Source organism: Microtus oregoni, unplaced genomic scaffold, assembly GCF_018167655.1.
Source record: "Microtus oregoni isolate MIOR12 unplaced genomic scaffold, Mior012 000015F_ref0000493, whole genome shotgun sequence".
In the NCBI taxonomy this organism is placed as follows: domain Eukaryota; kingdom Metazoa; phylum Chordata; class Mammalia; order Rodentia; family Cricetidae; genus Microtus; species Microtus oregoni.
The window spans coordinates 37,692,197-37,715,459 of NW_024543074.1; the positions used below are offsets into that span (position 1 = coordinate 37,692,197).

The window sequence follows — 23,263 nt, forward strand, 5'->3', positions numbered from 1 at the left end:
TGTCATAGCATGTGTGTGGAAGTTGAGAGTAGTGGAGCCGATTCCCTCCTTCCACGTTTATGTGGGTTCCAGGTCATTGGGCTTGGGTGGGAAGGACTTCTACTTGTTGGGCCATTTTATTCTTTTTTTTAAACTATTTATTTATTTATTACGTATACAATATTCTGTCTGTGTGTATGCCTGCAGGCCAGCAGAGGGCACCAGACCCCATTACAGATGGTTGTGAGCCACCATGAGGTTGCTGGGAATTGAACTCAGGACCTTTGGAAGAGCAGGCAATGCTCTTAACCTCTGAGCCATCTCTCCAGCCCCCTTGTTGGGCCATTTTGATGGCTGCTCTCTCTGTCATGTTTCTCATCCCAGGACACAAGAGCCTGGACTATCAGTGGATGCCCACTGGGCCCTGGCACTCACCTATGGCCGTTAGTGAGGCACCAGCCAGAAGGTAAGATTTATCTTTCTTTCCACCTCCCTTCTTTTTTCCCTCGCATGGTTTTTCTTTCTGATATAGGGTCTCATGTAGCCCAGGCTGGCCTCGAATTATATAACCGAGGATGACTTTGAACTTCTGATCCTCTTCTACCTCTCAGGCAATAGGAGTACAGGCAAATGTGACCCCGCACCCAGCTCTTGTGCGGTGCTGGAGATTGAACTTGACTTCAGTGGAGTCATGTCCCCCACCCAAGGCTTATGATTTTAGCTCTACTTTTAAAGATTTACTTATTGGGGGCCGGAAAGATGGCTCAGAGGTTAAGAGCATTGCCTGCTCTTCCAAAGGTCCCGAGTTCAATTCCCAGCAACCACATCGTGGCTCACAACCATCTGTAATGGGGTCTGGTGTCCTCTTCTGGCCTTCAGGCATACACACAAACAGAATATTGTATGCATAATAAATACATATTTTTTAAAAAAGATTTACTTATTTACTTTAATTTTATATGTGTGGGTGTTTTGCCTGCATGTGTGTATGCACACTATATGGGTGTCTGGTGTCTACTGTAGAGGCCAGAAGAGGGCATTAGATCCCCTGGAACTAGAATTACAGACAGTTGTGAGCTGCCATGTAGATTCGGAGAATTGAACTCAGGTCCTCTGAAAGAGCAGCCAGTGCTCTTTACTGCAAAACCATCTATTCATCCTGTTCCTAATTTTTAAAAACTTGCGTACTGGGGTGACCGAGGAGGGAGTCACATCCCACCCGACACATGATGAGGTGTGGCAGGAGCATTAGTGGCACTGGATCCAAACTGTTTCTCTTCTCCTTTCCTTGTCATCTTTATTTTTCTTTTTAAAGAGTCTTTTTATATGTATGAATGTTTTGCCAACTTACCATGGTCATGCCAGAGAGGCCAGAAGAGGACCATGGCTCCCAGAGGATGGTTATGGCAGGAAAATAGGGCAAAGCATGAAGTAAAAGAAAAAATCCACATTAAGACACCAGCCTGGAAACACTCCCTGTCAAGGCCAACCTGTATCACAAGTGCAGTGAGCATACCTTACAAAGGACCTTTAAGTCCCAGTCTGTGCGGCGCAGGCTCCACTGAGCTGCTGACCCCTCCACCCTCTCTAGCCCACTCCTTCCCTGGCAAGTGCTTTACTGAAGAACCATTTCTTCCTCTACCACTTCCCTCATGTCCCCATCCACACTGTTATAGGACACGAGAATCTGGAAACCCCAGCAGGCACCCAGTGGAGCTCAGTATTCGCCTATAACAGGGAGGTGGCCGCAGGAGGACCAGATGTTTAAGGTCACCCTTAGCTACACAGTAAAAATGGGCCGTATAAGACTTTCTCCCTCTGCCTTCCCTTCAAAACACCCACAGCAGTCTAAACTGCTCTCCAAACCTACTGTTGATACCTCCCTGAAGAGTCAACCCAGCCAGGCAATGGTGGAGCACATTTTTAATCCCAGCTCTGGGAAGGCAGATCTCTGTGAGTTCAAGGCCAGCCTGGTCTGTAGAGTGAGTTCCAGGACAGGCTCCAGGGCTACAGAGACAGAGAAACCCTGTCTGGAAAACAAAACAAAACAACAAACAGAGTCAATCCAAAGGAGGCTGTCAATCATTGGACAGGAAACCATCCCTCAGGAAAGGTGATCTTCCTGCAGACATGGGATAATGATTATCTCTTAGTGCATAGATAGCCCAAAAGCCCTTCTGTGATGGGATTGGTGACAGAATTGTTTCAAACTTTTATTTTTTTATTTATTGTGTGTGCGTGTGGAGGTCAGAAGACAGCTTCAACTAAAGTCGGTTTTCTCCTTCCACCGTGTGGGACCCGAGGCTAGAACGTAGGCTATCAGGCTTGGCAATGGACACTATACCTGCTGAGCCATCTTGCTGGCCCCGGATCCTTACTACTAAGGCCACCTGATCAACTTAGGGCTGGAGAGATGGCTCAGTGGTTAAAAGTGCATACTGCTCTCGAAGAGGACCCAGACCCCACATGACAGCTCACAGCTGCTGTAACTCAAGCACCAGGAGGAATGTGACACCTTCAGCTTCTGTGGGCACCTTCACTCATGTACACACAATTAAAAATACAATTTTTTTTGAGACAGGGTTTCTCTGTGTAGCCTTGGTTGTTCTGGAACTTACTCTAGACCAGGCTATCCTTGAACTTGGATATGACTGCTTCTGTCTCCCTAGTGCTGTAGTGCTGGGATTAAAGACCTGTGCCACCACTGCCTGGTTAAATTTTTTTTTAAGTGTTTAACTTTTGGGGTTGGAGAGATGGCTCAGTGGATAAATGGTTGCTCTGCAACCATAAGGACCTAAGTTGGGGATCTTCAGCACCCACATAGAGGCAGGGCACAGTGGCATATGTCTTTAAACTAAGTTGTAGGGTTTGGGAAGCAGAAACAGGTGGGTCATTCCTGCAGCTTGCTGGCCAGTCATTCTAAACGAAACAGTGAGCTCCAGGTTCAGTAGAGGGCCATGTCTCAAGAAATAAGGTGGAGATAGAAGAAGACTCCAATCAGCCTGTGATCCACATGCATGGGTGCAAACAAATGCAAAAATACTGCATGCACACAGACACAGAAAATGTAGCTTTTTCTTTTATCTGTTTGGGTGCCAGCCAAACTCCTAAGCCTGCTCGACCATCCATTCATGCAGCTGCTTACGGACTTTTGCCGTACAGCACACCTGCTTTAGTTGTAACTCAAACCGTGACTTTGTTTTTCCCCTCAGCACTTGCAGGGTCCCAGCTGCATGCTCTCAAACTCTAGTCAAATGATCCTCAACTTTCTCCCAAGTCTTTTTTCTTTTTGAGACAGGGTTTCTCTGTGTAGCCCTGGCTGTCCTGGAATTGGCTCTGTAGATCAAGCTGACCTTGAACTCAGAGATCTGCCAGAGTGCTGGGATTAAAGGCACGTGCCACCACCACCTGGCCTGCTTTAAATTATTTTTATTTGTGAGATTGCAGACCTGATTCCCTGAGAACAATGAGGGAGAAAAGACAGGAGAGGAGACAGAGCTGCAGCCAGCTGTGTGGAGCCTGTATTGAATTCCTTTCACAACATATGGCACCAGGAGCTATTTGGTGGAGACACTGCTGGGTGAGGGAACTGTGCCTGGGAAAGTCACAGAAGGGAGGTGGACAAAAGGAAACAAAGCTTGGGCACTTAACCTTCTGGGTGAAGGGACACAGGGTAAAGGACACTTGGGAGCACAGCAAGCAGGAGCCCTTGGAAGCTAGGAGAAGCCTGAGCAAAGCAGCCCCACTTACTCTGACCTGGGCCTTGGGTCTCGAGGATTTTGAGAGAACTTTCGCAGTGGCATTTTGTTATAGTAACCCTAGCTAAGACATTATCTATCTATCTATCTATCTATCTATCCACCATCCACCCACCCATCATTTGTGAGCCCTGACCACAGGCTCCTCTACCCTGGACGGGGGTGCAGGTGGATGTAGAGTATCAGGGAGGTATTTCCATTGGGACTGCAAGGCAAGGGAGACAAGGAAGGAGGTACCCGGGCAGTGAGGGGACATGTCATTCCCTAGGAGGCCCGATGAGCCGGCTTTCTGTTGAAGGATGGCCGAATGACAGCTAGAGGAAGGGATCAGGGTAGTTGACATTCCCTGGTGACATAGGTCAGTAACCTTGGGGACGCTTGGGGGGGGGTCCCGTTCAAAAGGCTGTCATGTCACCCTATTCTAGGTGTACACAGGTGGGTATTTCTTTCGCTTCCAGAATGGCTAGAGCCACCCAGCCCAGGACAGGGCAGACGGGAACACCTGACATATAAACATATAGCTGGTCCAGGAATCAAGCCAGAATCAAGTCAGAACTGTCCCCAACCCAGCTTCCAACCTTTCCCACCTACCCTGGAAGAACAGAGCAGGCCAGACTTGGTTGCTGCCCAGCGAGCTCATGGCCTGAGCATCTTCTCCATGACTGAGGCTTTCCCACAGTTCGGTAGGGAACACCTCTGCCCTGGACTCCTTCCCTTGGGCCCTTAGGGGAAGGAGCCGGAGCAAACAGCCACATCTTTACCTGTCCTGTGTGCTGCTGTTGCCAAGGAGTCACACGGGCACCATGCCCATCTCACCGAAGACAGTGAAGCTCAGAAGGGTACCCAGTGAGTCAAGGCCAAGGCAACCCTTCTGCCACCCCTTCTCTACAATGTCAGGGGCCAGTGGCAGAACCCCAAGGGCCCAGAGTCCCTTACCTGGGTCCAGTGGTTGGCTCCCAACCTGCATGCTGTTTATTGGGGGTCCTGTGTCTGCCTCCACAGAGCTGGACAGAGGCTCAGGCTGCCACACCGACTGCCTGGGGCCCAATGTATATTTAATGACGTCTATTATTCCTGTTTTGTCTCTGGAAAGCATGAGCAGCTGACATGGGAGCAAGAAACAGCCTGGAGAGCAGCAGGCTGGGCTGCAGGCCGGCTCCACACGTTAGTTAGGCTCCAGCCGTTGAGCTTCCTGGAAACTGCACAGAAATTGTGCAGTGCACCCTAAAGCCCTACTTCTTAGGCAGCCAAGAGCACTGTACACTGTCCACGAAGAGGCACAGGACCCAGCCAGCACCAGTGGACCCTCCATCCTGACGTGAGTATCAGCCACCCCACACTCAGAGAAGCCTTTTTACTATTCCAGCAGTCTCAAGAGCTTCCTAAGGATGCTATCTAGTCTGACAGCTGAGCATGGCCTCTAGAGGAGCCAGGGGGACACCCGCAGTCTCTGGGCAGTCTTCCTGGGCTGGGGAGAGTCTATCTTCTCTTGGTCTACCAGGTCCAGGTCAGTCTCTTACAGACCCAAGCTACACCCACTTCCCACTCACGGTCAGTTCACTGCTGCCCCGCCCCCACTGGGCCAAGCGACAGAAATACAAGTTGCCCTGGTCTGGGCAGGAATCACGTCCCATTCTTTTATTTCAGAAAGGAGGGCAGAGATAGGAGCTCAGAAGGAAACAGAGCCAGAACTCACAGGTCCCACCCAGGCAGGTAGGGCTGCTCTGGGAGGGGTTCCCAGGGGGAGGCACTTTAGGACACTTTGGCTGGGCCCTGGCTTCCACGAGGGACAGCCCTGTGTTGGGAGGACCTGTGGGAGGTTTCAGCCTGAGCCCGCTAAGTGCTAGAGTTGCTGTCACAAGTCTCAGCCCCAGGGACTCAGGAGGGCCTACCCTAAGCCTGGGTCTGCTTGAGGTCTGGCTGGGAAGATGTGGGTAACTAGCTCCTGAGTGCCCAGATGGGCACAGGACATGGACACAGGCTGCAGGCTCCCTAGGAAGCCTAGCACAAGGACAGACTTATAGAAAACGTCCTCAGCAAAGCCCTGGTCCCCAGCCTCGCCTGTCCAATACTGCTTACTGAAGAAGCTTATGAAACAGCTGACTCAAGAGTCCCTTCCTGGGAAGTCCCAGGGGCTCCGAGTCCCCAGGAGCCAAGCCGGCAGGCTGGTGGGGTGACTACTTCTTCACAATCTGGATGACGTCCTCATGCTCCATGGTGTGAGTCAGGCCTACCCGCTGCGGGCTGTACTTGGTGCTGGTACCCTGACGGAAGGGTGCAGAGGGCACATGTCAGTCTTGGGATGGCCAAAGAAGCAGGAAGACAGCAGGGTGTAGGGGGAGGAGGTAAAAGTCAGAGAAAGTAGGGGCCTCCTGCAGCTCAGACTCTGTGGGTCTGAACAGTGAAGTATCCCACGTAGTCTTGGAGGTGGAGAGACCTACTTCCAGCTCAAGTTATTCATGGAGTACGGCAGTCAGACATGAGGGTCCCCATGCATTAACGGCAGGGATGTTAGACAAGGATGTTGTGCTGAACCTAACCCTGGGGCTGTTGGGTCTAGCCTCCCACCCAGCTCCTGCCCAGACTCACCCACACCAAGGCATACTTGAACTGGCTGGCCAAAGACCGATGGATGCGGTGGCACTAGGGGACAGAAAAGTCAGGGAGATGAGGCTTGTGGTGAGCAACCATCCCTGGTGAGGGGCTTTGACAGCCCAGGCCATGAGGAAAGGCAGACCACGGACCCCACAAGCATGAGCCCTTGCTCCACCCCACCACCCACGCCCAGCTCTAAGTGGGTTTGAAATGGCACTCAGGAACATTTCTGCAGGTAGTAGCCCTCTGCCTGTCTTTCCCGGACAACTAGATAAAGTTCCCTTAGAAAAGGCCACGCAGGCTTTCAGAACACCCACCAAGGCTTTGAGTCCTAACTGCTTGGTCACTGGCTTTCAAGCCTCCTGACTCCAGCTGTGGCCTACAGCATCTTGTATTCCCGGTCCGTTCCTTTCCTGAGCCCAGACTAACCCCTCAGTGCTCCTGGGTGGGATGAAGGCCACAGGAAGACCCTGAGCGAGGCAACGGTGGAGCACAATGGAGATGGCTGTGAGTGCTGTGCAATGTCACCCCCATCCCGTGCGCTCAGACGTCTTACAGATTCAGGCCTGCAAGAACATTTCCTGAACAGATATGGTAAGTCAACTGACTGAGGGTGACTGTTAGTAACAGACAAACAACCAATCCCTAACTCCCTATCTCAAGGACAGAGATGAACACTGTGGCCTAGAGGTCAGCTCTGGCCTACAAATGCGTTTTTTAAGCTCCGTTTGGTCAGATCATTAAAAAAAAAAAAGCCACCAGCAGTCTGAAAGTGCAGCCCCATCTCTCCTCATAGGACAGAAAACCCTGACAGCCAGCATTCCCCCTCTGTGTCTGACAGAAAGGACACGTGCAGCAGGCCTCTTTACCAGAGGTTCACCAGACGCCTTTTTCACAAGAGGGGCACTTTCCTGTAATCCTTTAATAAAATGCATAGCCATGCCTTTAATCCCAGCACTCAGGAGGCAGAGGTAGGAAGGCCTCTGAATTTGAGGGCAGCCTGGTCTACAGAGGGAGTTCCAGGGCAGCCAGGGCTATACAGAGAAACCTGAGAAACCCTGTCTCGAATTCCCCCTCCCCTCCAAAAAGCAAATGTATCAGAGAAGGAAAGGGCAATCCCCAGTCTTCTGCTCCAGGGCTCCCTGCCTCTCATACACAAGGCCACCAAGTGCTCACCCGCAGGGCCAGGGCAGGTGTATCACAAAGGCCCTAGGGCTCTGTCATCCCCCAGAAGAGGGACTGAGGCACTGGATGAAGAGTTGGGAGTGCCTGCAGGTTTGGCTGGCTCTTCTGGTCTCAGCCAGCACCCAGTCTGTAATCCAGGCCTCAGGGCAGGAGCAGGCTTCTTTCTCACAGGGAAGATTTCTCTAGGACAAAGTCCAGGCTCTGAGGAAGGGTCAAAGGTTTCTCCCACCCACTGGCCTTTTCTCCTCACCTTTGCTCCTGCCTCTGGCCCTTTACATGGTTTTCCTGAAACACACCACACCCTTCTCTTGCTGGCCTGTTCTTCCTACCATATATGGTGACATCTGATCTACTCTAGATATCAGCTGGATCCAAAGCAGAGCATGCTCTTCCAGAAGGGCCAGCACCTGTGTCTAGAGCTCGCTACCCTCACTGCAGGGGGCACTACAGCCACAGCTCAGAAGAGACTGAAGTAAATGCTCTCAACTCTCCTTAGCCGTGACTGTGGGCCCAGAAGAGGTGACTAGCCTGCCGGCATGTCTAAGTGACACAAGGATCCTGTCGGCTACAGCTAGACTTGCCAGACGGAACACTGTATGAGACTGAATACATTCTGAGGGAATGCAGGAATAGCTGCTTCCCTGCCTTCAGAGACCAGGTCCTGAGAAATAACAGGGCTGGGCAGAAACAAAACCTAAGAAAAGAACTCAGGAACTTGACTGTGTGGCTGAAGCTATGTAGGGTGGGTGTGTCAGGCAGCAATTCCAACGGGGTAAGGCATCTAAACCCAGAATTCCCTGCCTAGGATGCTCCTTCAAGTCTGTGTTCAGACTCCAGGGCATCTCAGTTCATGCCCTCCAAACTTCTTCCTGAACTACAGGTGAGCATTCCACAGCCCATGACCCATACCCAGCTGCTGAGTTCTGGGGCCAGGACCCTGACATCTGCTAAGCCCATGGCTACCATCTTTGGTGCTAATGTTCAATGAGTCCATGGGGGAGCAGTCAGTCACCCTGGGCTCGGGCAGTTGGGGAACAAGGCAGAATAGCAAGGCCCCAGGAACTCTTGGAGACATACAGGAAGTGGCAACTCTGAGCAATGGTTCTGTTACCAAATGGGAGGAAGAGACTAGTTGAAGGGCCTTTCCCAGGCTTAGTTCCATATACACCGGAGAAACTGGAATATAACAACCAAACACCCTGCAGCATTGGACGCAGAGACAATGGCACCTTCTTAGTGCTAGGTGGCCAGTGAGCTTTATTTAATGTGATCTAAGCCACCCTGCAGTTGTTACCCTACCTTAAAGGACAGGAAATGAGACCCCCCCCACCTCCACAGCTCATCTCACTGGAGGAACCTATCTCAGTGTTCAATAACCAGGTAAGGTAAGCCTAGCCTGCCTTACGTCATCTCCCCCTACCCTGGCTGGAACAAACAGCTCAGAGAGCTCGTTATTCTGTCCATTCAGGTAGACCTCAACTTACCACGTGTTCAACAGAGGCCCCTTTCCGGAGAATGATGGCATCTGTGAAGTCTGGTCTCTCTGTAGGGAGATGGAGGCATGTCAACCAGTCTTTGCCTGTGCTGGGTTGGGCACCGGCTACCGAGACCTTCTCCTAACCTCGCTGCTTGCTATCTGGTGTACCCTCAGCATGGAACCTTGTGCTATGTCACTCTGTCACTCATCAGAACCCAGAGAGGAGTCGCTGGATAGGTGGAATGGGTGAATGGGCAGGGAGTGGATGGATGCTGAAGCCTAGGTGGGAAGCTATAGCTCTTCCCAGCTTACAAGGGCAGGGGTACCACAAACTGCTCAAGGTAACCTGGGCTATGTGAGCACGTATGTACAAGGGATGAAGACAGAGTAAGTGGGCCTAACAAAGGGCCTGCTACTGTGGAGGGAAATCAAGAGAACAAGAATGCTGTGGCCAGTGGGGACATGGTGCAGCTTCCGGACCAGCTAACCTACAGCTAGCATCTCTGCCACATGGGCCTAGGCCAAGCTCCTCTGCTCTAACAAACTGGCACAAGGACCTCTGGGTGGCACAGCAGGCTGATAGCCCTGGGAAAGCTGGGGAAGGCTCAGCCATCTCTGAGCTGTCGTTCTCAACTTACGTCCTCTCTTCTTGGTATAAATGCAGGTGAGGGCCAGGTACTCCCAAAGCATTTCCAGCAGGTAGTCCAGGTTCAGCTTCATGCCGCAGCTACAGGGAAGGCAGTGTCAGGCAGGCAGGGCCCTGAGGCTCAGAGGCCACAGTCTCTACTGTTGGAGAGTACTACCAAGGCCAGTGTGGCCCTGCCATCATTGCTAGACACAAGCAGAGAATCATGATGGCAGCTGTGCCTCTGGTTACCCAGCATCATGACTAATGGAACTTAGCATCCCCCTGTGGCTCAGCCTGGTTGTGTGATAGGGACAGAGGCCTGTTGTACTGGGACTGTGGACATGCTCACTTTTCCCTAAAGAGGACAGATAGGCTGCTTAAGGCCCAGGGATACCCACCAGAATACAGAAGGAAGAATCCAGGTTTTGGGACAACCAGATCCAGGTGGCCCTGAGTGCTGCGCTAAGTACAAGCAGGAGGAGTATGTCCTAGGCAGTCAAAGTATCTGGGAGGCAGGGAGGGATGCTGCCCTTTGCAGTAGCTGCAGGGTCTAGGAGGCAGCCCTCAGATGTCACCTACTCGTCAGAACACTTGGTTTGATCAAGGAACGCAAAGAAACAAAGAACTTAGTGTAAACCCCCTGAGAAGGAGCCCCTAGCAGGGTGGCACTGGGAAGTGAGCCAGTGACTACTAGTCAGAGTCACCCTTCCTGCAACCCCTAGGCTTTAAACTTGTCTTTGGGAGGAGATGCTAGGTTATGTGAACTCACACAAGCTAGAGGTCTAGCTCTCCTCCGAGCTGAGGTGGCCAGCCAGCAGGCCTATCTCCAGTGGTGAGAACTCTCAGAAAGAAGGGCATGGTGGTACATGCCTGTAATCCCTGTACTAGGGAGGCAGAGGCAGGAAGATCTCTAAGAGTCTAAGGCTAGCCTGGTCTACACAGCGAGCCCCAGGACAACCAGGGCTATGCAGAGAGACTGTTTCAAGATAGACAAACAAGCAACCAACACTCAGCAAGGAGAACAGAGGGGCAGGAAGCCACGTTCTTACCTGATAACAACACTGTTGGGCTTTCGGGCTAGACGATCTACTTCTTCCATGGAGATCTGGTCAATTTTGTTGTACACCTGAGATTGGATAGTTGGGGTCAGGCCAGGGACATGGCCTCAAATGTTACACCCGCCCATGGGCCTACTCCCTTCAATGCCTCTGGATAGAGGAGACCCCCTAAAAGGAAAAGCTAGACGGGCTGGAACCCTGGTTCCAAGCTCTTCATGCCTCTAAGACTCCAGCAGTCACTGAGGCGGGGGGTGGGCTGGGGAGAACCCTAGCTCTCAGTTCCTCTCAGAAGACTACTGAGGTGGGTGGGAACAGTGGGTGGTAGCTACCTGGGTCACTGCAATGCAGGAGATGCACTCAGAGGAAAAGTCATGTGACCTGGGCCAGAGTGCCCCTTCCTCACAGGCAGCCTGGGCCACCACACCACTTACATATAGGCAGGGCATATAGACCCGGTTGCCCACGATCACATCAATGAATTCATCCGGAGAGCAGTCTTCTCGGAAGAGTACTTCAGCATTGAAGATCTCTGAGTAGCTCAGATTAAGGACAAGCTGTGTACTGGTGTCCCCATGTATCTTTTAGTGAGGAACCAAGCAATAAAAAGTAGTGGTCTTAGAGACTTGGTCACAATCTGCTTTTGTTCAAAGCTCTCATTTCTATTCTCTAAACCACAAAATATGAAAAACAAAAGATGACTTCAACTTTGGCTGTCAGGCAGTGGAATTGCTCCTCAAGCCCAGGCTGTCCTGGAGCACCAACGGGAAGATGGTGGTGCCATCTGGCCCCGGCTCAGTCTGACTCACTGGTATCTCTCGCCTCAGGAACCCTGGCCCATGCTCTAGCACCCGCAGGTGCATACAGAGCTCCTGCTCCTTCTCCAATCCAGAGAGCCCCAGGCCTCAGGACAGTTTCCCAAACGTCTTGTCTTTCTTCTGGATGTCACCTGGCCATCTGGCCATCCACGAAGAGCCAGGAAACCAACTGCCAAGGATACTGTACTCATGCAGGATGAGCTGCACCAGCTTCTCCGAGCACTGTGTCAGTGTGACCGTGGAGTTAAAGGAGATGCCGCCACCTTTCTTGGGCTGAACAAGAGAGGCAGGGACAGCTGCTGCTGAAGGGGCAGCGGCACCAGCCGTCCATCCCTTGCCAAGGGCCCTGGGTAGTGTGGCCATACCTTGAAGTAGATGTTGGGCTTGTGCTTGTTCAGGCGAATACCCACAGACTCCAGCTCCTTCTCCAGCAGGGACCTAGGCAAAGTCCTAGCCTTCAAAGGACTTATAGCTTTATAAGTCCTTTATAGTTCCCAAGAAAGCCATATAGCTTCCCCACGGCCCAGGCAGCACTGCTTGCATAGAATGAAGCCAGCTCCCTCCCCTAGCCCCTTCCCTAGCAACCCAACAGCCCAAAGTTATAGTGGAGCTTCTAAAACAGAGGCTATACCATGCCTTCATGGCGCATGGAGGAGGGTGAGGAGCTCTCAGGGGCCTACTGCTAGGGGTAGGCTGGTGTGCCTCTGACAGTAGGGTGGGCAATAACCAAGGTTAGGCTGTGTCCCTTGACCTGAGCCTAAGATCTCCAATCCTATCTGGACACCACCTATAGGAGAGGACACCTAGGCCTGATGGTGCTAGGTTAGATACAGATCCCTTGAGCCAGAGACACACCGGACCATCACTGGCCCTGCCCTGTGGGTTCCCCTGCCCTGCTGCACAGACCTCTGCACATCTCCCTTGGTGGCATCCAGCATCATGACGACAACATCGGCTGTGCGTGCTACAGCAATCACCTGCCGGCCACGGCCTCGCCCTGGACAGGTAGAGGGAAGGATGCGCCTCAGTAAGGCACAGGCAAGAGGTGGGGCAATGTGACTGTGCAGTCTGAAATACCTTAGACCCCAGTTCCTCCAAGACCCTCATCGTTCCTGTTAGAGTCCACCCTGTGCTATGATTTTCCTGGCCCTTGGGGAGAATCTATGAGCTGTTAATTCATGGAGACTGGCTTATTTATTTATGTTCTTTGAGACAGGGTTCACTTACATAGCCTAGGCTGGTCTTGAACTCATGATCTTTCTGCCTCAGCCTCCTGAGTGCTAGGAATACAAGTGTGTACCACCTTAGCCCAGCTAAGACTGGCTCTAGAAGTCACCACCTTAAGTGGAATGACAGGGTGATAATGACCTTTCACCCTTCCTGCAGTAGGCCCAGCCAGGCTTCATGAACACTATCTCATTTGCTCCCTCACATAGCTGTGAATTTGGTACCACTCTGCCCATTTTAAAGATCAGGAGACTATGGCGTGGCTTGCATACATCAACCACTGGACCAAGACCATAAAGTGAATATGGCACCAGCATCTGAACTGCAGTCTGTCCTGTCTGGAAAGTAAGGGTACCAGGTCTAGAGTTCCAAATGTGATCTCCATGACTCCCCCTCCATTTCAACACTCAATGACAGCGCTCCAACCTGCCCCCCACCCGCCTGCCCTGCTCCCACCTTGCGCTGCTCCTTCAATGATTCCAGGAAGGTCCAAGAGCTGGATGTTGGCACCTTTGTACTAGGAAGCAGAAGAGAAGGGTGAGGCAGGGCTGGGCCACTGTGGTCAGGAGCCTGCCTGGGTTTAGGCACCTACAATGGGCCCACACTGGTACCAACTGGGGCCAAGTTTGGGCCTCATCACCTAAGAGCTGCAGCTGCCTGGAAGAGCCCACTGAGCACATTGCTGAGTAATCAATAAATCATGTGGAGCCACAGGCTCCAACACCTGCTACCCAGGCAAGCACGGCCCGAAGGCTGAAACTTTACAGGGTGGAAAGAACCAAGCAGCCAGCCGTCAGGGACCAGATGGGTAGGGGGCAGAGAACAGAGGGGTACCAGACAGAGCTGCCATGGATGGGCCAGATCTACTGGGACAAGGTGGAGCTCTAGGCCAGCCAGGCACTGCTCAGGTCCTAAGAAGGGCCAGCACTGCGGGGCGTCCCCACATGGGGCAGCTCCCTCAGGTGCTCACACAGTGAGCACGTCACAAGTGTTAACACAAGCATACCTCTTTTGGGTAGGGCCCAGCACACTCCACTTACTTCGATGACTCCAGGGATGCACGTCAGGGTGGTGAACTCGTAAGATGCAGCTTCGCTGGCTGTAGAGGTCATCAGACTCAAGAAGGTGGACTAGGAGAGAAAGAAGGCTACTGCCCTAATGAGTTTTAACTCGGACTCCTAGGCAAGTTCCTATGGGGCGTGGGCTACCTGGGCAGACAGAGAAAGCTTCCTTGACCTTAGCCTGGGGCCCTGAGTGCAGAGAGTGCCTACTCAGAGGAGGGTGTGTGTGGTCTCTAGACTACAAACGTGGACTGGCACAGGAGTCCATGCTCTTTGGAAGCCTCACGCCTGTCTCAGGTGAGGGACCTGGTTCCTAAGATTTCCCCTCCTGTACCAGCAGCCTTTCTCTGGCCTACTGCCCTACTGAAGCCAGAATTCTGAACCTGCTGCTGCTCTGGCAGTGATGGGAGTTTCACATGGTTCTGACAGCAGTGGCTGCCACCATACCCAACAATGACACTAGAGGCTAACTTTGGGTACATTCCTGGTCCTAGATCAGATGGGTCACCCTGCAAAGCAGGTGGTATCTGCCACAAGACTCACTAGGGACATGGCTTTCTTTCACAGACACACTAATTACAGAGGGAAAACAAAACAAATCCTGCCGTAGCAAGCGCTGAAGGGAGCAGTGGCTGTTGCTTAGCCCCTTCTTTGGTGGACTGCTTTGTGATGGATTCAGGAGCTGCCCCAGCCCCTGGTGCAGCCCCGGACTGAGCTTGCAGGCCTGCTCCCGAGCAGCCTCCTGCATCCATCTTTGCTCTGCTCTGTCATCTGTATACCAGTAGTCCTGCTAAAAAGTAAGTCAGCACCTTGGTCTTGGTTTCTGCAACGATTCTCCCAAAAAAGGAAGAAGGCGTCCTTGGAGAAATGGCAGCTCCTAGGCTAGGGCGGGAAGTAGATCAGAGCAGACAGGCCCCGGAGCCAGTCTTGGCTGGAGGAACACAACTGTGGTAGCGTGCTGAAGCAGGCAAACAGTCCAAAGCGAGGACTTCATGCAAAACACCTAAGCAGCACTTCACCCAAATGTCAAGAGCATCAAATTGGGCTGGGGCTATGGCTCAGTGGCAGGTGGCTGCTATCTTAGCACTGAAGGGTATTTAAAAAAAAAAAAGGGGGGGGGACCAGGACCAGGGAATTAGCTGAACCAGTATTGTGAGGCAAACCTGAGTTTGATCCTCAGCACCCATGTAAAGAAGCCAGGTGTGGTCCTATAATCTCAGCACTTGGGGTTGGGTAGGGGATGTGGAGATGGGGGAATCCCTGGGGTTGGGTCAGGAAGCCTAGCTTACCTGGCAAGGTCCAGGTTAGTGAAAGGTCCTGTCTTCAAAAACATGATGGAAAACCCAAGAAATGACACCTGATGTTGTCCTAACCTCCACAGGTATACACATACATGTGTGCACAAACACCCTCATGCACATGTACAGATGCACACATCAACATGTGTAAGATAAAACTAAAAATCAGGACCAGATACAGTGGGCACAACTTTAATTCCAGCACTCAGGCAGCAAAGGCAAGCAGATCTCTGTGAGCCGGAGGCCAGCCTGGTCTACAGAGCCAGGTCAGGCAGAGCTACAAAGTAAGACCCTATATCTCAAAACAACAAGGAAACAAAGAGTCAAAATCAAAGCATGCTGAAGCTGCCTAGAGTTAGGGAGACATGACAAGTGAATGAGATGGGGGAGTCCAGGTTGGTAGGGAGAAATCAGAATCAATCTGGACACAATAACAGCAGCTTGACATTGATACATGAGTTGTAACACGGGTGCTGTCCTTATGTAACAATGTTACCAATAAAGAAACCTGCTGTAGGCCCGGCTGTAGTGGCCCCCGCCTTTAATCCCAGTACTCAGGAGGCAGAGGCAGGCGGATCTCTGTAAATTGGAGGCCAGCCTGGTCTACAAGAGCTAGTTCCAGCCGGGCGGTGGTGGCGCACGCCTTTAATCCCAGCACTCGGGAGGCAGAGGCAGGTGGATCTCTGTGAGTTCGAGGCCAGCCTGGTCTACATAGGGAGTTCCAGAACAGGCTCCAAAACTACAGAGAAACCCTGTCTCGAAAAAACCAAAAAAAAAAAAGAGCTAGTTCCAGGACAAGCTCCAAAGCTACAGAGAAACCCTGTCTCGAAAAACCAAAAAAGAAACCTGTTGTATGGACTGTGGGAACTCTCTTTAACAAAAAGTCCAAGATCATTCTAGTATTAAAAACATATTGGCTGGTGAAAGAGCGCAAAAGATTAAAAAGTACCTGCTACCAAGCCTGACAATCCAAGTTCTACCCTAAGGACTCTGTCTCCTGACCTCCAAGGTGGCACGTGTCCTCCCCCACCTCCAATAAATCTTAAAATATATTAAAACCTTATTTACCCTAGCAATGGTGCTTATTTAATCTTACTCCCACATAAAATGTTAAGTCAATATGGACACTACATTAAACTAAGCCACTTTTCAGAAGGAACTTTCTAGAAAACCCCACAGTGACTCCATCACTGTCATTTATGTCAGTGGCTGACTTGGAAGGCCACCTGTTACTGCTAAGGAGCAAGAAGAGTGGCCTCTAAGTCAGGGTGACAGTGAGGGGAGGGGAGGATGGCCATGCAGGTGGGTGATCTCTACTGTTCTCCCCAAGGTCCATGTGGACCATCACTGACCTTACCCACAGAGGGAAAGCCAATCAGTGCCACTCGGGCGTCACCTGACTTCATGACATCAAAGCCCTCTCCTTTAGATGAGGCTGATTTGGATGGTTCCAGGAGCTGGGCCCGATACTTGGCCAGTTTTGCTTTCAGCAGGCCAAGGTGGTACTCGGTGGCTGGAGGATGTAAAGCAAGACAGAAAATAGGAGTCAGGGTCACCACCTGATGGGTCAGATGTGGACCCACATGGGGCCACGTGCTGAGAACATCAGACAGCAGTCACCTGAAGGAGACCAGAGGAGCCCCCTCTGCTTCAAAGGCCCCCTATGCACCTTAATCTCTCACTGGGACCTGAGCACTCATGACAGTGGGTAAAGATCACGGGTGGGCAGCACTAACGGTACCTGACAAGGCTGTTTTCTGCTCACTCTGCTCAGTCTTTACTGTCAGCTGCCCTAAAGCATATGAGCCAATTCTGAACAGCCAGGAAGTTCCTGGGTCCTTCATGACTGGTCACATCCCAAAGATGTCCAGAGACAACCTCAGTAAAGTCTGAAGGTCTCAGACCTGCCCTGCTTACCTAGGGACACAGGGCATTGTCTGTGGTGCTAGAATTCCACGGATGCACCAGTGTGTGCAGGAAGGGGACACTGTGGCACACACAAATTCACCACACTGAGCTACACTTCTGAGAGAATCCAGGAGGCCACACACAGCCTTCCTGCATTAGAGTGTCCTTCTCTGGACACCAAAGCAGAGGGATGGGTATCCTGCGCTTTGTTCTGACTTCCTGCACCCTGACAAAACCCAGCATTCACAAAGGGAAAGACATATTTTTTCACTATAAATGGCTTGCCTTTTCTTCCTCCTTTATAGTATTAGGAGTACCATACTGTTTTCAAATTCTGGGGGGGAAATGGGTCACATTATTGAGAAGGAATTCTATTTCAGGGGCTACAAAACCCTCAGGATTAAGGGGATATGACTGAGGCTGAGAATCAAGATCTCACCTGTCCTGCCCACCTTCTTCCACCCTTCTATGACCATCTACTGCTCCCCAATATATTACAGAATTGAACAAACTGACTTCATCCTTGCCTCAGGACCTATGAACCTTGCCTCAGTCTCAATGAGATCAATTCCACCCTGCCATTACTGGCTAGAAAAGTCACTTAGCCGTGTGCATCAGTTTATTATCAGCAAAATATGAATGATAGCATCACTAACTCCTTTATCATATTTCTGCAAGACTCAGAAAAGCACCCGAGAACACTGCCTGACAATCCCGCCTCCTCTCTTCACTGATCTCCAACCCTTACAGTTTGAGGTTCAGATTTGATGCTTCTTTAATGCTTATATTTGGGAAGGTTTACTTTAAATAGTAAGGGCTCACTCGGAGGCAAGGGTTTTGCACATGTGAATTACAAGAGAGCAGGAGTTATCCCCATCTACAGATGAGGACATCGGGTCTCCAAAAGATGACATGACTTTACAAGGTTTCAAAGCAAGTACGTGGTGGACAAACTCTCCGGTCCCTATTTCCTCGACACTACGTTGGGGCCGCCTGCCTGTCTACCGGGGCAAGCTGTTTTGTGAGAGGTCTTTTTGCCCTTTTCAGCAGGAAGGCCCCAGCAGCTAGAAGCCTAGGGCAAAATTCCCGGCATTGCCTTTCTGGGTCACAGGCTTAGTGTGTGCGCTGAGATTTCCCTACTCGATCACCGAGTCCAGCACTGAACAGAACTGTCAAGAACCTAAAACCATACCGCGGCGTGGGCCCACTCCGGCCTCATGCACGCCTGGGCACTTTTCTGGAGATTCTCCGGCCTCGGAAGCAGCTCCAGCTGCTTCCTCATTTTACAGACAAGAAAAACGAGGAGGGTAGAAAGGGAGACCCTCCGATCCCGCCCTCACCCTTGTTCTTCTGGGTCCGAGCGATCTCCTTCTCGATCTCCGAGATTTTCTCCAAGATCCCCATAGTCGCTGCTTCGGCAGAGATCCACGCTACCTACAGCTTACAGCGCTGGGAACTCAGGTCTGACGCCGGAGGCAAAGCAGCCAGAATCAGGAAGCGCACCGAGAACGGAGTCCTCCTGAGCGCCTGGTGCTGCGAGATTCGGAGTCCGGGCAGACCACGTGGAGAGCAGATACCATTCGTTCCTCCCTCGCTGAAGTTGGATGCTCCAGGAGGCAGCCGGGTCTAGACTTTGACCCACTAGGGCAGGACCCACAAGAACGAGTATGCAAGGCAGAGAGGGGATCTTGAGGTAGTAAATCGTGAAGTGGGACCCTTTTTACTCTTTGATAGTGACAGAAAAGGTGCTGGGCAGAAAGTCTTTATGGCTCCCATATTGTAAAGGCGTTGAGAGAGGGTTGGGCCGTCTAGCCTTCTGGGGAAGCCTGTACTCCAAACACTCAGGAGACCAGGGCAGGAAGATTGCTGTTAGTTTGAGGCCAGCTGGGTTGCATAGCTAGTATCAGTCTCAGTAAAACATCAAGCAAACAAAAAATAAAAACGGGGCTAGAGAGATGGTTCAGCTATTAAGTGCATTTATTGCCAGTCTTGGTTTGGAGTAGTGTGTGTGTGTGTGTGTGTTTTGCCTGCATGGATGGATGTACACCATGTGCAGGCTTGATGCCAGTGGAGGTCGAACCAGCAGATCCCCTGGAACTATAGTTACAGATGACAGTGAGCAACCATGCGGCTTCTGGAAAGAACTGGTCCTCTTCAAGAGTAAAGTGCATGGGCTCACCATTCTCACTTGCATTGCATTTTCCAAATTGAAATCGCAAATTATGCAAGGTTTTCAACTCAAGGTGCACAGGCTACTGAGTGACAGTGGCAAGACCAGATGAACCGCTGGCTGGAAACTCCGAGACCCTCAGAGTAATGTAGTCGACGTGTATGATGCTTCTGCCATACATTTCAATATGTACCATATTTAAGTACCATAGATTTGTATGATGTTTTCAGTGGTATCAAAAGGTGATGGAACATTTGAAAGCTGGGTTGGTCCATGCAGATGAGGAGACCTGAGGAGCCCAGGCCCAAGTCTTCAAGTCCCTTTTGCCTCAAATTTCCTATTTTTTTAAAATTAGCATACAAAACAACAGGTCACATTATAACATTTTAAAAGATTTATATTCTGTGTTAGAGTGTTTTGCCTGCACATACATGTGTACCATATCATGCCTGATGCCTGCAGAGGTTGGAAGAGGGCATCGGATTGCCTGGACCTGGGGGGATAGTTGTGAGCCACCATGTGGGTCCTGAGTCCAACCTGGGTCCCCTGCAAGTGCTAGCGCTCTTAGCCACTGAGCCATTGCTCCAGCCCCCTAACATTTCCACTCCTATAGCTGTGTCTTCCTCCTCTTTTCTTCCCTTCCAACTACTTCCTGATATGACTGCTGGAATCTCTTACCACCACCTTGTGCCCACAGAAGTAAACGTGCTTTGACCTTACTGTTGGGGAAAATGGCTCATCCAAGAGTGCTACCATCTTCTCTGCTGTCTGCTTTCACGTTGATCCCACGGCCCCTTAGGTTTTTGTTTCGTTTTGTTTTTGTTGTTTTGCCTGTTTGCTGGGCCTACCTCAAGGTCAAAAGAGAGGCAGCTAGCTTTCCTTTTGAAGATCTGAGTCCTTCAAAGCCCAGCCTAGGAAGCCAGCTGTAATTCCTGCTGTTCCTGTAGCTTGTGGATCTGTAGAGGTGGGGTTGGTTTGCATAGGGAGAGGTCACTACTTCTCTATGTAGATGTTTGACTTGTCCATCAAAAGTTACTGTCAGCAAGGTGAAAAGCACTGGAGAACCCTGCAGAGCTGCTAGAGTTAAGAACAGAACAACCCATTAAAAGCTGGGCAAAGGAGAGACACAGGTGCTGGGAACTGAAGCCAAGGCTTGTGCGGATGTTATCAACCAAGTCGCACCCCAGTCTCACGTAAAATACATTTCTGTAACATCTCAGCAAAAGCCTCTTACATGTGATTTTTTCAGAAGAAACCCCTACCTCCAAATGAAAAACAAACCAAGGGCCCACTTTTGGGTAACCTTCAGCACAGGGACACCCGCGTCATGCTTGTCCCCTGTGTGACAGAGCCACACATTGTCGTCATCATGGGCACACTGACTGCTCCTTGCTATCACTCTTCTGTTGCTCTGACAGGGTCAGAAGCAGTCAGTGGTCTTCGATTTCCTAGAATCAGTTTCTGCCTGCCCCTTTCCCGTCTGCTCCCCAGGTCACTTTTACCGATTCTTCCTCCCAATCTACGAGTTTCTAATGCCTTGGAGTCTTGGAGTTTAATTCCCAGTCACCCGTGATTCCTTAGTGATCTTGTCCTGTCTCAGAAGTTTCGGCATCCCATATGGGTACCAACAGACACCACAGTTTGCTCCTGCCCAGGTATTTCATTTCTGATGAGTTTCTCTGCACTGCACACATTTGCCAACACTTGAAAGTCTGGGTGTTTCCTATGTCCACAGAGGAACACCTGCTCTTGACTGCAGGCCTATTCCAGCTACGATTTTGTATGTACGCTGAGGCCGGAGGACAACCTTAGATGTTCCTCAGGCAGCATCCACCTTGTGTGAGACAAGAGTCTGAATGGATTGGAGCCTGTCACATAGGTTAGGCTGGCTGACCAGCGAGCTCCAGAGATCTGCTCATCTCTCCTCCCCAGCACTGGGACTATATAAGCATGTGCCACCATATCTTCATTATGTAGACCCCAGGCTGGCCTCAAACTCACAGAGATCTGCCTGCCTTTGCCTTCAGGGTACCAGTACCATGGTTAAAGAAGGCATGTGCCACCATGTCTATAATTTCTTTGTTTGTTAACATGGGCTCTAGGGATGAAACTGATGCTTTCAAGACAAGTTACTTTTGTTTTCTTTTTTTTTTTTCGGGGGGCGGGTTCTGAGACAGGGTTTCTCTGGTTAGCCCTAGCCATCCTGGAACTCACTCTGTAAACCAGGCTGGCCTCAAACTCACAGAGATCCAGCTGCTTCTGATTCCAGAGTGCTGGGGTTAAAGGCGTGTGGCACCATTGTCCTGCATGCTACTTCTTCAACTGAGCCATCTCCTCAGCCCCCAGCTATGACTTTTGCTCCCCAGAGATTATTTCCATTTTCTCTCATGCCCCCAGCTAACCCCCTTCCCAGCCCCTTAGTAGTTAATGGGGCTGAACTGCCAGAAACAATGTCACCTCCTCCTTACTGGGCCACCTGATCCTGTGCCTGCCCAGGAATGTGCAGACTGAATATGGCTGCAGATGTCTGCCCAGTCCCTGCTGGTGATAGAGTGAGGCCCCAGCCCATTTTGGACTAAGAAGACTTATAAATAAACTTGGTTATGTGGAGCCACTAAGGGTCAAGTGTCCATCTACCCCACAGCAGATAACTGTTGTTAGAAGACAAGAAACTTCTCTATGGGGGCTGGAGAGATGGCTCCGAGGTTAGGAGCACTGGCTGCTCTTCTAGAGAACCTGGATCCAGTTCTCAGAACCCATATGGTGGCTTGCAATCTTAGGGGCTCTGATCCCTTCTGGCTTCTGTGGGCACCAGACATGCATGTGGTGCACATATGTACATGTAGGTAAATCACTTATAACATGAAATAATTTTAAGAAAACAACCAGCCGGGCGGTGGTGGCGCACGCCTTTAATCCTAGCACTCGGGAGGCAGAGGCAGGCGGATCTCTGTGAGTTCGAGACCAGCCTGGTCTACAGAGCTAGTTCCAGGACAGGCTCCAAAGCCACAGAGAAACCCTGTCTTGAAAAACCAAAAAAAACTAAAAAAAAAAACAAACCCCAAAAAACAAAAAACAACCTTCTCTATGACATTGACTTGCTTATGCTGCCACTGTCACCTTCACAAGCTAAAATCTCACAAGGCTACCACAGTAACAACTGCCTCCTCCCTGTTTCCAGGCCACTAACCTTGGGCTCACCTTTGGCTGCTTCTGCTGCTCTGCTGTACTCAGTGGGCCAGAACCTTTTCAGCTCTGTCTTCAAAGCAAAATGATGTGCACAGTGCAATCCACCATCTTACTGTTCCCTCCAGCACATCTCCCTGGGGCTTCAGCAGCCTCCTAGTGGGTCTCTGCTTGTCCCCTGGCCTTGCTATAGTCTGTCTCTCACTGAGCAACCAGCAGGGTTTCTTATTCAAAGCCTCTTCTAATGTCTCCCATCATCCAGTAGAAGCCAAGTCAGTCCTATTGTGTATGAGGTTAACTCGTTTTGGGAAAATAACCAGGCCAGCTTAAAGATAAACAATTATATTTTTACTTATTATAAGGGGAAACTCATGCCACAAGAATGGGAAGTCCAAGTTCTGCTGTGTCCCCTGGGAATCACCCAGAGAGCGAGCACCTGGTCCATCCCAGTTTTTCTTCCTGGACTCCAGGTAGCCACGCCTTAACTAGGTTCCACTTCTTAAAGATGATTGGTTAATAAAGCCCCCCCCCCATCACTATTGCAGTCACAGGCAAGATCCTTGGGACCTGACATGTAAACACCTACACTTTGCACAGAGGTCACCTCTGCCCTTACCTCTCCTACTTCCTTCCCCTGGCTTCTGTCTCAGGACCTTTGCCCTGACTGTTACTCCCCCTTCCTCAACAGGGTTTCGCTGTATAGCTTTTGAAGCCTGTCCTGGAACTAGCTCTTGCAGACCACGCTAGCCTCAGACTCACAGAGATCCACCTGCATCTGCCTTCTGATTAAAGGCATGCACCACCACCACCTGGTACCTGACTGTTACTCTCCTGCCTCATGACGTCTGCGTGGGTTATTTCCTCTGTAATGTTCATCCATATATCAGCCTGGCTTGGTCTCTTTGTTCCAGGTTTTCA

The 23,263-nt window shown here is 50.9% G+C and overlaps 1 protein-coding gene across 1 annotated transcript; it reads right to left on the reverse strand.

The window, feature by feature from the left end:
* Positions 1 to 5,362: 5,362 nt before the first annotated feature.
* Drg2 (developmentally regulated GTP binding protein 2) lies at positions 5,363 to 18,478 on the reverse strand. The gene is made up of 13 exons (XM_041665915.1): positions 18,330 to 18,478; positions 16,434 to 16,594; positions 13,763 to 13,852; positions 13,179 to 13,239; positions 12,402 to 12,492; positions 11,861 to 11,933; positions 11,678 to 11,768; positions 11,112 to 11,209; positions 10,672 to 10,748; positions 9,633 to 9,721; positions 9,002 to 9,060; positions 6,327 to 6,380; positions 5,363 to 6,001 (listed from the first exon to the last, which is right to left on the reverse strand). Exons 1-13 carry the CDS (start codon positions 18,391 to 18,393, stop codon positions 5,915 to 5,917), a joined length of 1,095 nt encoding a protein of 364 aa, XP_041521849.1. The 5' UTR covers positions 18,394 to 18,478; the 3' UTR covers positions 5,363 to 5,914.
* Positions 18,479 to 23,263: the final 4,785 nt, after the last annotated feature.

Bases quoted from the DNA above. Each gene is read 5' to 3' on its own strand.
- Drg2 (XM_041665915.1), bottom strand. From the start codon at position 18,393: ATGGGGATCTTGGAGAAAATCTCGGAGATCGAGAAGGAGATCGCTCGG. The intron at 16,595-18,329 runs GTGAGGGCGGGA...TACATCCTCCAG, and splicing joins TCGGACCCAGAAGAACAAGG to CCACCGAGTACCACCTTGGC. The intron at 11,769-11,860 runs GTATGGCCACAC...TCTCTTGTTCAG, and splicing joins AGCCCAACATCTACTTCAAG to CCCAAGAAAGGTGGCGGCAT.